This window comes from Chelonia mydas, chromosome 18, assembly GCF_015237465.2.
Source record: "Chelonia mydas isolate rCheMyd1 chromosome 18, rCheMyd1.pri.v2, whole genome shotgun sequence".
Taxonomy (NCBI): Eukaryota; Metazoa; Chordata; order Testudines; family Cheloniidae; genus Chelonia; species Chelonia mydas.
The window spans coordinates 3,074,664-3,087,145 of NC_051258.2; the positions used below are offsets into that span (position 1 = coordinate 3,074,664).

Sequence of the window (12,482 nt, forward strand, 5' to 3'; positions counted from 1 at the left end):
GATGGGCACTATATTTACCCGTTTCCAATCTTCTGGAATCTCTCCCGTCTTCCATGACTTTTCAAAGATAATCACTAATGGCTCAGATATCTCCTCAGTCAGCTCCTTGAGTATTCTAGGATGCATTTCATCAGGCCCCGGTGACTTGAAAACATCTAACTTGTCTAAGTAATTTTTAACTTGTTCTTTCCCTATTTTAGTCTCTGATCCTACCTCATTTTCACTGGCATTCACTATGTTAGACACCACCAACCTTCTTGGTGAAAACCGAGTCAAAGAAGTCATTAAGCACTTTTGCCATTTCCACATTTTCTGTTATTGTTTTTCCCTCCTCACTGAGTAATGGGCCTACCCTGTCCTAGGTCTTCCTCTTGCTTCTAATGTAGTCGCTGTCTGTGCATTCCCTGTTGTAGCAAAGGTTCGGAGAAGCCATTCCTTCAGGCAGGAGAGGTGGCATTGTGGTACCACAAATTAGCATGCAGCAGGGGTAGGGGAGGCTGGCCCTGCCGACTGTACCAGAGACAGGTTCTGTTCTCCCGCAGCCCATGCTGACTTGCAGTAGCCAGCTGTTATTGACAGCATCCAGCCAAAACCTGTCATTTACTGTTTGTCTAATCTGCAACCAATTTCCCCCAAGGTTTTGGAGCTACAGCAAAAACTGAAGGAGTCCCATCACCAGCTCCGCCTAACTGAGACCCACGTTTTGGGCAGGAAACAAATGGGGGAGGAGTTAAAGGAGGCCCAAGAAAGGGAAACTCAGCTGCGGCGGCAGTTCCAGGAAGAGCAGCGGAAAAGGTGAAAGGAACTGAGATTGTCATGTTGCTGAGGTGAGGGGGTGCTAGTCCCAGGATGCTGGCTGCTCCGGGAACATGCTGGCCTACCATTTACATGGCGCTCTGCCTGGCAGTGGAGATGGGCTGCATTACTGCATTAGCCTGAACAGGAAATGATGAGTGTGGGCACGGGGATCCCCTCCCCCCCCAGAACTAAGGGTGTCTGCACTGTCACCAGGCTGTAGTGATGGGCATTGTTGACAACCCTAAGGAGGAGGAGGGAGGTGGCAGGGGAATGCTTTTGTCATGGTCTCCCCTACAGAAATCAAAACCCTAGAAAGGGAGTTCTGAGCAGTCCTCTTGGGGCGGTGTGACTTGAGTGTCGCATGGTGTGTGCTGCAAGTAAACTCCACAGGGGGCTGCAAAGGCCTAATGGCAAGCAGCAAAAACCTCCAGATGTGGAGCAAATATCCAGCCTGCCAGTGTTCTGCTGGGAAGGCATTCCAGTCACAGGGCGCCTCAGCTCAGCAAAAAGCCTCCCTGCCCCAGAATGGGGTTTTAGCATTATTATTTCTATATGTGATATGGCAGCACCTCCAGACCCCAACCAAGATCAGAGCCCCGCAGGGCTGGGTGCTGTCCAAATACAGGGCACAAGATGGTCCCTGCCCCAGAGAACAGATAGTCTAAATAAATATGATGGACAAAGGTTGGGAGGGGGAACAGAGAGAGGAAGTGACTTGCCCAAGGTCATGCATCAAGTCGGTGGGAGAGCTGGGTTCTATTCCAGAACCCAGAGAATAAAACCCGGCTCTCCTGACTCCCAGTCCAGTGCACCAGCCACAAAACCATACTGCTCCTGACTGGAGGAGTAGGTGGATCTGGCAGAGAGGGTTTGCCAGGTCGATAACTCAACAAAAACCTCCATTTTTTAAATTCACCCAAAGCTGCCAGGGACGGTCCAGATTTCCACCAGAGTCTGCAGAACCCAGAGACCTCACCGCAAAAGCTAGGTCCAGCTTGCTGCAGAGTACACAGGGCCTTGGTTATAGTGTGCCCATCGTTATGGAATCTGGGCTTCAGCTCCTAGAGCGAGTGAGCAGCAGGCCCTAGTGAGTGATCCAGTTGACTACAGCCTTGAAAGATAAGTTGATGTTATGGGCACATACTACGTTCCTTCCAAAGGGGTGACTGAGAGGTCAGGTCTATACTACAAATTTTTGTCAGCCTAGCTAAGTTAGTCAGGATGTGAAGAGACCCCCCACTCAGCCAACATAGTGATGCTGGCAAATCCCCAGGTGCACACACAGGTATGCCGAGAGAAGAGTGCTTCTGTCGACATAGCTGATGTCATTCGGGGAGGAGGTTTACCTACGCTAGCAGAAAACTTCCTTTTTTTGGTATAAGCTGTGTCTACAGTAGGGGGCTTTGCCAGTATGGCTATACAGGCAAAGGAAAGGCCATAGAGTTCCACCTTAATCATCCTGTGGATTTTATTTGTTCCATCCTGGCAAAGCCATGGTCCACAGACTTGATGTGAATAATACTTTAGGCTTTTCTCTGGTCTAAGCCTTTAGAAAGTGCTCCCAGCTTTGTGTGTCATTGGACACTAAGTGTCAGTTACTTTCTGCATTACCAAACACCATTACCATCTCCCCCACCCCTCACTGAGTGTGCGTTCTGATGTGATTCATTGACTGCATTATTGAAAGGAGTAACAAAGACTATTGATGAAGGGCAGACAGTGGATGGAGTTTAACTGGAATCCATTATAGCTACCACACTGGCAGATGATGGACAGGATAAAATATGTAGGCATCAGGGCCAAGAGTACAAGAGGCTGTTTGAACCCCGAATCTGGCCCTGAATAGAAAAGTAACTGTGTTTAATTTCTCAAACTGGGAAAGGGGCAGGAAGGGTCCAGACAAATATAGTAAATAGCATTAAATCTACAACTTTGAGTCCCATAAGTAGGGCCCTACCAAATTCACTGCCATGAAAAATGTGTCATGGACTGTGAAATCTGGTCTCCCCCCATGAAATCTGGTCTTTTATGTGCTTTTACCCTCTGCGATACAGATTTCACGGGGGAGACCAGCATTTCTCAAATTGCGGGTCCTGACCCAAAAGAGAGTTGCAAGGGGGTCTCAAGGTTATTTTCGGGGGACTGCAGTATTGCCACCCTTACTTCTGCTCTGCCTTCAGAGCCGGGCAGCCGGAGAGCAGCCGTTGCTGACGGAGGGCCCAGCTCTGAAGGCAGCATCACCGCCAGCAGCAGTGCAGAAGTAAGGGTAGCAGTACCGTGACCCTCCCCCCACAATAACCTTGTGACCCCCCCCCACACACACACACACACAACTCCTTTTTGGGTCAGGACCCCTACAATTATAACACCATAAAATTTGAGATTTAAATAGCTGAAATCATGAAATTTATTATTTTTAAAATCTATGACTGTGAAATTGACCAAAATGGACCGTGGATTTGGTAGGGCCCTACCTATAAGGCTGAGCAGCAGAGCAGGCACTCAGATACCATGGTGATGGACACAGTATAAGAGCCTAGAGAGACGGTAGCTAATGTTATCTGTTTGTCTGTCTAAACATATTGTTAAGTGAAATGAGAAATAGCATCAGCCATAGGCACCAACTTCTGGCACTGCGGGGTGCTCGCACACCCCCATCCCTGACCCCACCCTGACTCCACCCTTGCCCCGCCTCCTCCTGCCCCTGCCCTGCCCCCATTCTAACCCCTTCCCCAAAGTCCCTGCCCCAATTCCGCCCCCTTCTTGCCCCTATTGGACTCCTTCCCTAAACCCCTGCCCTGGCCCCGCCTCTTCCCCGCCTCCTCCCCTGAGCACACCATGTTCCCACTCCTCCCCCCTCCCTCCCACAGCTTGTTACGCCTTGAGACAGCCGTTTCGCGGTGGCAACCTGGGAGGAGAAGCGGGGACACAGCGTGCTCAGGGGAGGAGGCGGAGGCAGAGGTGAGCTGGGGAGGGAGGTGCGGTGGGGAGCTTGGCTGCTGGTGGGGAGCTGCTGGTGGGGAGCTTGGCACCCATTTTCCCCCGTGGGTGCTCCAGCCCTGGAACACCCACGGAGTCAGCGCCTATGGCATAAGCTGTAATGTCTGCATTTACAGCCAGTACGAACATAGCAGGGGTCACTGGCAAAGGGCGTAGTGTGCTGAGATTATAGAGAAGTATGGGTAAATTAAGGACATGGGGACTGGGCTTTAGTCTTGGAAAACACGTGTGAATATTCAGCAAGCTAGATGGGATGAAGGGAGGAAAGGACTTGGTGCTGATTGGAATGTCCACAGCAGAGATAGCCATTGTGTGCCAGGTTGCATAGATAGTACAGTGCATTTCACATCAACAGAGATTATTAGGGCTGTGGAAATATGTGGAGAGTTTTTTGGGAACTCCTAGAGCCTGAGTCGACTCTTCAAGGACAAGGGGACGCAACCCACAGGGGCAGCTGGATCAGGAAAATCATTTCCCTAGAGGGAAGGCAGGACCCTTAGGGATTCTGCCTCATTGCCATGCCATGTTTTCAGGAAGATCCTGGATCAGCACGCACAGGAGCAGCTGCAGCAGCTCCGTGGCTTTGCACGCTGGGCAGTATTCTGTGTGAACTCCACTGCAGAGGCTGCCTGGGGTGGTGCTGATCTCACCCACTTCCCCGCCAGCTGGCTCTTGTGCCACTGCTCTTGGTGGACTTTCTGCCAGTAGAGTCCTGTAACCTCAGACTGAATTAGGCCCATAATTCCCCACCCCGGCAACCTTTGACAGCACCCGCCTTCCTCACTGCCCCCCACCCCAGCATTCACCAGGGCGTTCAGTACCAATGGATAAACACATTGGCTGGGTGATCAGCAATGAAAGCGTTAACAGTGTCAACTTCGAAATGGTCCTCAGTTGGCCTCAGCATTAACTCCCCCTGAGACTGAATGGGGCACATCCCACTACAGTCCCTGTCCCTGTGCAAACTCAGGCAGACATTGCTGCATCAGTCACTGTTGGAAGCTTCCATTACGGACGTAAACGCCTAGATTATGCCGCACTGTTCCGAAGCAAGGGAGGGGTTCTATGGCATGTTTGCTTTGGGGTATAGAACAACGGGTAAGGTTAACAAGGTCATTCTGGTCCTGGAGATAACTGGCGGTTTCAGGGGGACTCCCTGTACTGCTAATGGTGAATACGCTTAGAACCATGATATCCCTAGAACTGGAATGAACTTCGGAAGTGCACCTCCTGCAGTGGCTGGGTAGGACCTGCACCTGCTCTCAGGTGAGGATGGACTCTGGGCTTGTCTACAGTGGGGAATAGCTTTTCCGCATTGGTTAATCCATTTTGGAAGTGGAATAAAAGTGTCTCCTCGGAGAGCTAGTGTGGAGAAGCTATTGCACTTTACATTCCCTAGCTTATTTCACACCTAACTTTCCCATGTGGACAGGTCCTAAAATAAATCTTTTCCCCATCACAAGGTCTCTGACTCCAGGAATGGCAACATGTGTAGTGGCCACAACACAAAGATATGCAGTTAGCATTTGTGACACTTCCTGGGGTTACCCAAGGTTGGGAGGCACCTCGCTCCCCTCTGTCCTTGCCGTGGGGAAGCCCTGTCTTTGTCTGCTAGGTTCAGCGCCCCAACTCCATCAGCCATGGGCAACACACGTCTTTCCCTTTGGGCCTGGCAGGTCCTGCTGTCTCTCTACAGGTTAGCAATACATGCACTCCAAACCCTGAGTCCTCCAAACATCTCCCTGATGTGTCCAGCCACTGGTCCACTGGACCCTCAGAATATTCATAGGTTGGCTGCTTCCAAAGAAACAATATACCCTAGTGTCATAAATATAAAGGGAAGGGTAACCACCTTTCTGTATACAGTGCTGTAAAATCCCTCCTAGCCGGAGGCAAAACCCTTTCACCTGTAAAGGGTTAAGAAGCTAAGATAACCTCGCTGGCACCTGACCCAAAATGACCATCGAGGGGACAAGATACTTTCAAATCTGGAGGGGGGGAACAAAGGGTTTGTCTGTCTGTGTGATGCTTTTGCCGAGAACAGATCAGGAATGCAGACTTACAACTCCTGTTAAGTTAGTAAGTAATGTAGCTAGAAATGCGTTAGATTTCCTTTTGTTTAATGGCTGGTAAAATAAGCTGTGCTGGATGGAATGTATATTCCTGTTTATGTGTCTTTTTGTAACTTAAGGTTTTGCCTAGAGGGATTCTCTATGTTTTGAATCTGATTACCCTGTAAGGTATTTACCATCCTGATTTTACAGAGGTGATTCTTTTACCTTTTCTTTAAGTAAAATTCTTCTTTTAAGAACCTGATTGCTTTTTCATTGTTCTTAAGATCCAAGGGTTTGGCTCTGTGTTCACCTGTGCCAATTGGTGAGGATTCTTATCAAGCCTTCCCCAGGAAAGGGGGTGTAGGGCTTTGGGGGATATTTTGGGGGAAGATGTCTCCAAGTGGGCTCTTTCCCTGTTCTTTGTTTAAAACGCTTGGTGGTGGCAGCACAGGGTTCAAGGACAAGGGAAAGTTTGTACCTTGGGGAAGTTTTTAACCTAAGCTGGTAAGAATAAGCTTAGGGGGTCTTTCGTGCAGGTCCCCACATCTGTACCCTAGAGTTCAGAGTGGGGAAGGAAACTTGACACCTAGCTTACCAGGCACCTCTGATCACCACTCCGCTTAACACACAGCACTTGCATATGTACAGAGTGAAATAAAATATACGTTTATTTAACAGAGATATTCAAGTAGTCACAAGTGGAAGAATTGAAACAAATGGTTACATATAAAATAAAATCCCAGCACACATGCTAGGGCCTGCCCTAGGCTTAACTAACTAGATACTCTTCTGTCTAACCAAGTATTTCTCAGCAGCACTTTACAGCCAGGTTGCCTGTGACCCTCCTTTCATGAGACAGACACACTGTCAGCTTGCCTCTGAGATGACGGATTCCATGTGTTTCTTAGGCCCCCAAGATATACCAATCCCATCCTTTGTCTTTATTCATAAACAACTCACCCCCTGCTGTTGGTTTCATTTTGTAGACTTGCTCTCTTGTAGATTTCTCAGTCTCTTCTTTTGCCTGTGGCTCAGTATGCAGATAGGCACACAGTGAGGCATAAAACAGAACACACAAATCACCGGATAGGGAGAGAGGTCTCTGTTACCTCCTGCCTGGAAGGAACATTTCCAACATATATCACCTCCTGGTGATTTGTCTTAACTCCAAGACCTTAAGAGTTGGGCTGTCAAGTGAGTAAAAAAATCAATTGCTATTAATCGCACAATTAAAAAATAAATTGCGATTAATCACACGATTGATCGCACTGTTAAAATTCGAATACCATTTATTTAAATATTTTGGATGTTTTCTACATTTTCAAATATATTGATTTCAATTACAACAGAGAATACAAAGTGTACAGTGCTCACTTTATATTTATTTTTTATTACAGATATACACTTTAAAAAACAAAATAAATTGTATTTTTCAATTCCCCCATTACAAGTACTGTAGTGCAATCTCTTTATCATGAAAGTTGAACTTATGGGAGATAATGCTGCCAGCTTCTTGTTTACAATGTCACCTGAAAGTCAAAAAAGGTGTTCGCATGGCACTGTTGTAGCCAGTGTTGCAAGATATTTATGTGCCAGCTGCACAAAAGGTTCATATGTCCCTTCATGCTTCAACCACCATTCCACAGGACATGCGTCCATGCTGATGACAGGTTCTGCTTGATAACAATCCAAAACAGTGGAAACCAATGCATGTTCATTTTCATCATCGGAGTCAGATGCCACCAGCAAACAGTTGATTTTCTTTTTTGGTGGTTCGGGTTCTGTAGTTTCTGCATCAGAGTGTTGCTCTTTTAAGACTTCTGAAAGCATGCACCACACCTCATCCCTCTCCGATTTTGGAAGGCACTTCAAATTCTTAAACTTTGGGTCAAGTGCTATAGCTATCTTTAGAAAACTCACATTTTGTCAAATCTGCAGAGAAAGTGTTCTTAAAAAGAACATGTGCTAAGTCATCATCCAAGACTGCTATAACATGAAATATATGGCAGAATGTGGGTTAAACAGAGCAAGAAACATACAATTCTCCCCCAAGGAGGTCAGTCACACATTTAATTAATACATTATTTTTTAATAAGCATCATCAGCATGGAAGCATGTCCTCTGGAATGGTGGCCGAAGCATGAAGGGGCATACAAATGTTTAGCATATCTGGCACATAAATATCTTGCAGTGCCGGCTACAAAAGTGCCATGCAAATGCCTTTTTCTCACTTTAAGGTGACATTGTAAATAAGAAGTGGGCAGCATTATCCCCCGTAAATGTAAACAAACTTGTTTGTCTTAGCCGTTGGCTGAACAAGAAGTAGGACTGAGTGGACTTGTAGGCTCTAAAGTTTTACATTGTTTGTTTTGTTTTTGAGTGCAGTTATTTAATTAAAAAAATCTACATTTGCAAGTTGCACTTTCACAATAAAGAGATTGCACTACATACTTGTATGAGGTTAATTGAAAAATACTATTTCTGTTATCATTTTTACAGTGCAAACATTTGTAATAAAAAATAATAATATAAAGTGAGCACTGTGCACTTTGTATTCTATGTTGTAATTGAAATCAATATATTTGAAAATGTAGAAAAACATCCAAAAATATTTAATAAATTTCCATTGGTATCCTATTATTGTTTAACAGTGTGATTAAAGCTGCGATTAATCACGATTAATATGTTTAATCACGATTAATTTTTTTTAATTAATCGCGTGAGTTAACTGCGATTAATTGACAGCCCCTACTTAAGAGTATAATTTTCAGGATAGATACATAAATCCTTAAATATTATCCATACATACATTTCACACTGGTTATGATGACCAGTGGGCTACTGGCTCTCGATAGAGATCTCACATGCCACCCTTCAATGAACTGTTATGCAGATATCAGACCCAGGGGATCCCTGTAAAACCCTATGACCCCCTCTGCCAGTTGGCATCAATGGGTCCCTAGGTCACAGTATTCTTAGCTCTTTATGATTTCATTGTCTTTCTGATTCACAGTTCTAATGACTAATGATCTTCAGAGGGGGCTTTGCATTTGTAACTGGCCTTGTCTACACCCAAAAATTGTACCTCTTTAACTATACCAGTGTAGTTTAAAGGGTACAGCTCCCACAGTGTGGATGCAGTTATACCAGAATAAAGGTGCTTATACCAGTAAAGCTTATTCCCATGTGGAAAGGACAATAAACTATGCTGGTATAATGCGCCTTTATACCAATATAACTGGGTTCCAACTAGGGATTGTATTGGTATAACTATTTATTCTGATACAAAATCTCTGTGTGGACCAGGCTCAGAGTAACTCTGAAACCCTGTCAACTTGACTTCTTATCAGCGGTTGTCCATTGTTGCCTCATTGCCATGACATGCTTTTAGGAAGCTCCTGGATCAGCATGCAGAGGAGCTGCAGCAACAGCTCAGACACTCACACGAGACTGAGACTTTGCTGGCCAAGACTCATGCTGAGCTGCAGGTCAGGTTTCAGCAGCAGGAGGCTCAACTGCATATATTAGAGGATGAAAAAAAAACAGCATCAAATGAGGTAAGTTAGACATTGCTGCTCTGGGGTTGGCTGCTTGGGAAGGGGACAGGTTGCTGGCATAAATGATGCTGCTGTTCTAATAACTAACTTCAATACAGACCATCAAGCTAAAAGTCAGTACTTTCCTATCAGCTGATAATGCTGCTGTGGAGAATGTGGAAATGTATGTTGCATTGTTATGAAAGATATGTGTGACTCCGTATCCCCACTCAATTTGTATTGCTACCCACTGGGTGTGAAGGAGTTCATTTCAAGCGGATAAGGGATGGGGATGTTGGTGTCATGTGGGCTTGCCTGGGTTGGTATGAATGAACTATCAAGAACTGTCCCCTTACGGATGAACTTGCCTTGGGAGATACAATGGAGGACCAAAGACTGGACATTAACTTTTAATGGCTGGGAGCTGTAGGAAGCAGGATGTGTGAACACAGCACGGCTGCAACTAGGGACAAGGAACTTGGTAGGAGCAGACTGGGATAGAAGATTGCAGCTACCCAGGGTACAGGGGAAACAAGCAGAGAGAGATGAAATCCAGGAGGCTTTGGACAGGAGGGGCAGGTAATTCTGCCAGCATGGGCTCTCAGTTAAGTTTTGCTTTTCCACACTAACCTAAGGACCCTTTAGTACCGTGTTCTAGTGGTATTCTAGTTGACTGGTAAATGTTGGTTTGTTCTGAATAGGTTGTCCTGCTTTCCTATAAATCCTTGCTGGTTATCCTGCTCCCCAGTGAAGTCTCTACCAGGGGCCAATGCTCATTTGGACCCACTGAAGAGCCACAGTGAGAACAGAGGTGCTGGAGCCAGACGGCTCAGTCTTGGAGCAGTGGAGTTGCAGGGCCCATGCCCAGAAATTGACAACACAGGGTCAGATCCTGAGAGGTTCTGAGCTCCTGCAGCTTCCACTGATTTCAACAGGGATTCCAAGTGTTCAGGATCTCTTAGGGGTCTGGATTAGAATATGGGTGATGTGAAAACAGAGGGAGCTCTCTCTGCTCCCCTCCACAACACCATCTCACCCATCTGGTTAAGGCCTGGTCTACACTTAAAAATTAGCTCCACTTAGCTGCGTCACTCAGGGCTGTGAAAAAGTCATGCCCTGAGCGCTGTAGTGAGGATGGCCTAACCCCTGGTGTAGACACGGCTAGGCAAATGGAAGAGTGCTTCCATTAACCTAGCTACTGCCTCCTGGAGAGCTCCATGGGAGGGTTGGGTGGGGGCAGGAGGATGGAACAGGAGAAGGCAGCCCCTTTGCTTTCAGAGCATGGGGGCTTTTGCATAGCAATCCGGGTAGGAGACAATACACCTGGGAGCTGTGTCCCTTCTCTCTGTGTCCCCGCCAGGAGCAATAGGGAGAGCCACATTCTTCCAACTTAGCTAGGAAGAGGCAGACTCCTCCTGTGGCCATAGCGAGGGCAGTTTCATTGGAATGGCAAGAGCAGGATAGACTCGATCTGATTGTTCCATTGTCTGGTTACTGGGGCAAAAACGAGGCTTTATGACAAAGAAGCTGTTGAGGCCAGAGCCGGGAGCACGAGGATTGAAAGAATGTTTTCCGTCCCTGCATTTTTTTTAAAGATAAATTCTAAAACATGCATCTGTTTTTCAGCATCTCCATTGTCAAAAAACCAGTCAGAACCTTTCAGAGCAGCTATCGCTGTTGCAGCAGGAGAAGGAAACCCTCCACAAGGAATATGATCATCTCCTGAAGCAGCTCGACATCTACGTCAGGTAGTTACCAAAGCAGCAGGGCCACGGAGGAATGAGGTTGCACCGCAGCTGCTCTTTGTGTCCCTGTTGTGACAGTGGAGTGGCTTATAGCGTAAACTTTGGTCTCCCATGTAAAATACAGTCAGCACTAAGAGATCTGCTTTCAGCTGACATCTTCAAACAGAATCAGGTGGAGTAAATGTCCCACTTCCGCAGCTACTTCATTCTGTGTTCTTCCATTCAGGAGCTGAGGGTGGTGCAGGTCACAGGCACCACGTAGTCAGGTGGGGTCTCAGCAGGAGCACACAGCACTGGTGCTGCAGGACCTTCACTGGCTGTAGAGCTCTTTAGACATTTTTCATCTAAACCAGAGGTGGGCAAACTACGGCCCGCGGGCCACATCCAGCCCGCGGGACCCTCCTGCCCGGCCCCTGAGCTCCTGGTCTGGGAGGCTGTCCCCCAGCCCCTCCCCTGCTGTTCCCCCTCCCCCGCAGCCTCAGCTCACTGTGCCACCGGCGCAATCTGCCCAGCCTGACCCGGTGCTCTGTGCTGCGCGGTGGTGTGACGGGCTCCAGCCGGGCAGCACGGCTGCCTGTCCTGATGCTCTGGGCGGTGCGTCTGTAGCGCTGCCAGCCACCGGTGCTCCAGGCAGCGCGGTAAGGGGGCAGGGAGCGGGGGGGTTGGCTAGAGGGCAGGGGAGTTCGGGGTGGTGGTCAGGGGGCGGGGGTGTGGATAGGGGGCGGGGCAGTCAGAGGGCAGGGAACAGGGGGGTTGAATGGGGGTAGAGGTCCTAGGGGGGCAGTCAGGAAAGAGAGTGGGGGTTGGATGGGGCGTGGGGGGCAGTCAGGGGCAGGGGTTCCCGGAGCTGTCAGGGAGAAGGGGTGGTTGGATGGGGCAAGGGTCCCGGGGGACAGGGGACCGTCAGGAATGAGAGGAGGGGTTGGATGGTGTGGCGGGGGGCAGTCAGGGGCGGGAGGTCCGGGGGGCCATCAGGGGACAGGGAGGGATAGATGGGGCAGGGGTCCCGGGGTGGGCTGTCAGGGAACAGGGGGGTCAGATAGGGGGCGGGGGCCGGGCCACGCCTGGCTGTTTGGGGAGGCACAGCCTCCCCTAACTGGCCCTCCATACAATTTCGGAAACCTGATGTGCCCCTCAGGCCAAAAAGTTTGCCCACCCCTGATCTAAACATTTTTTGACGGAAAAGGCCTTTACAATCAGATTTGAATCAGACTCACAAAACATTCCAGTTTCAAACAAGTTCACAATATTTGAGATATTTGATTTGGTTGAAATTTTTTGATTTTTTGAAACAAAAATTTTGAATTGTTTCCAAAATGTCGGGTTTTTTTCAGCGGGAACAAATGCAC

General features: G+C 47.9%; 1 protein-coding gene across 6 annotated transcripts in view; it reads left to right on the forward strand.

The window, feature by feature from the left end:
- CCDC30 (coiled-coil domain containing 30) overlaps nt 1-12,482 on the forward strand; it is a 137,635-nt gene that overhangs the window by 105,049 nt on the left and 20,104 nt on the right. For all 6 annotated transcript variants that reach the window (XM_037881282.2, XM_043531647.1, XM_037881284.1 and 3 more), the window contains 3 exons: nt 638-795; nt 9,244-9,409; nt 11,015-11,136. In XM_037881282.2, coding sequence (XP_037737210.1) covers nt 638-795; nt 9,244-9,409; nt 11,015-11,136 — 446 coding nt within the window. The remainder of the gene's footprint in view (nt 1-637; nt 796-9,243; nt 9,410-11,014; nt 11,137-12,482) is intronic.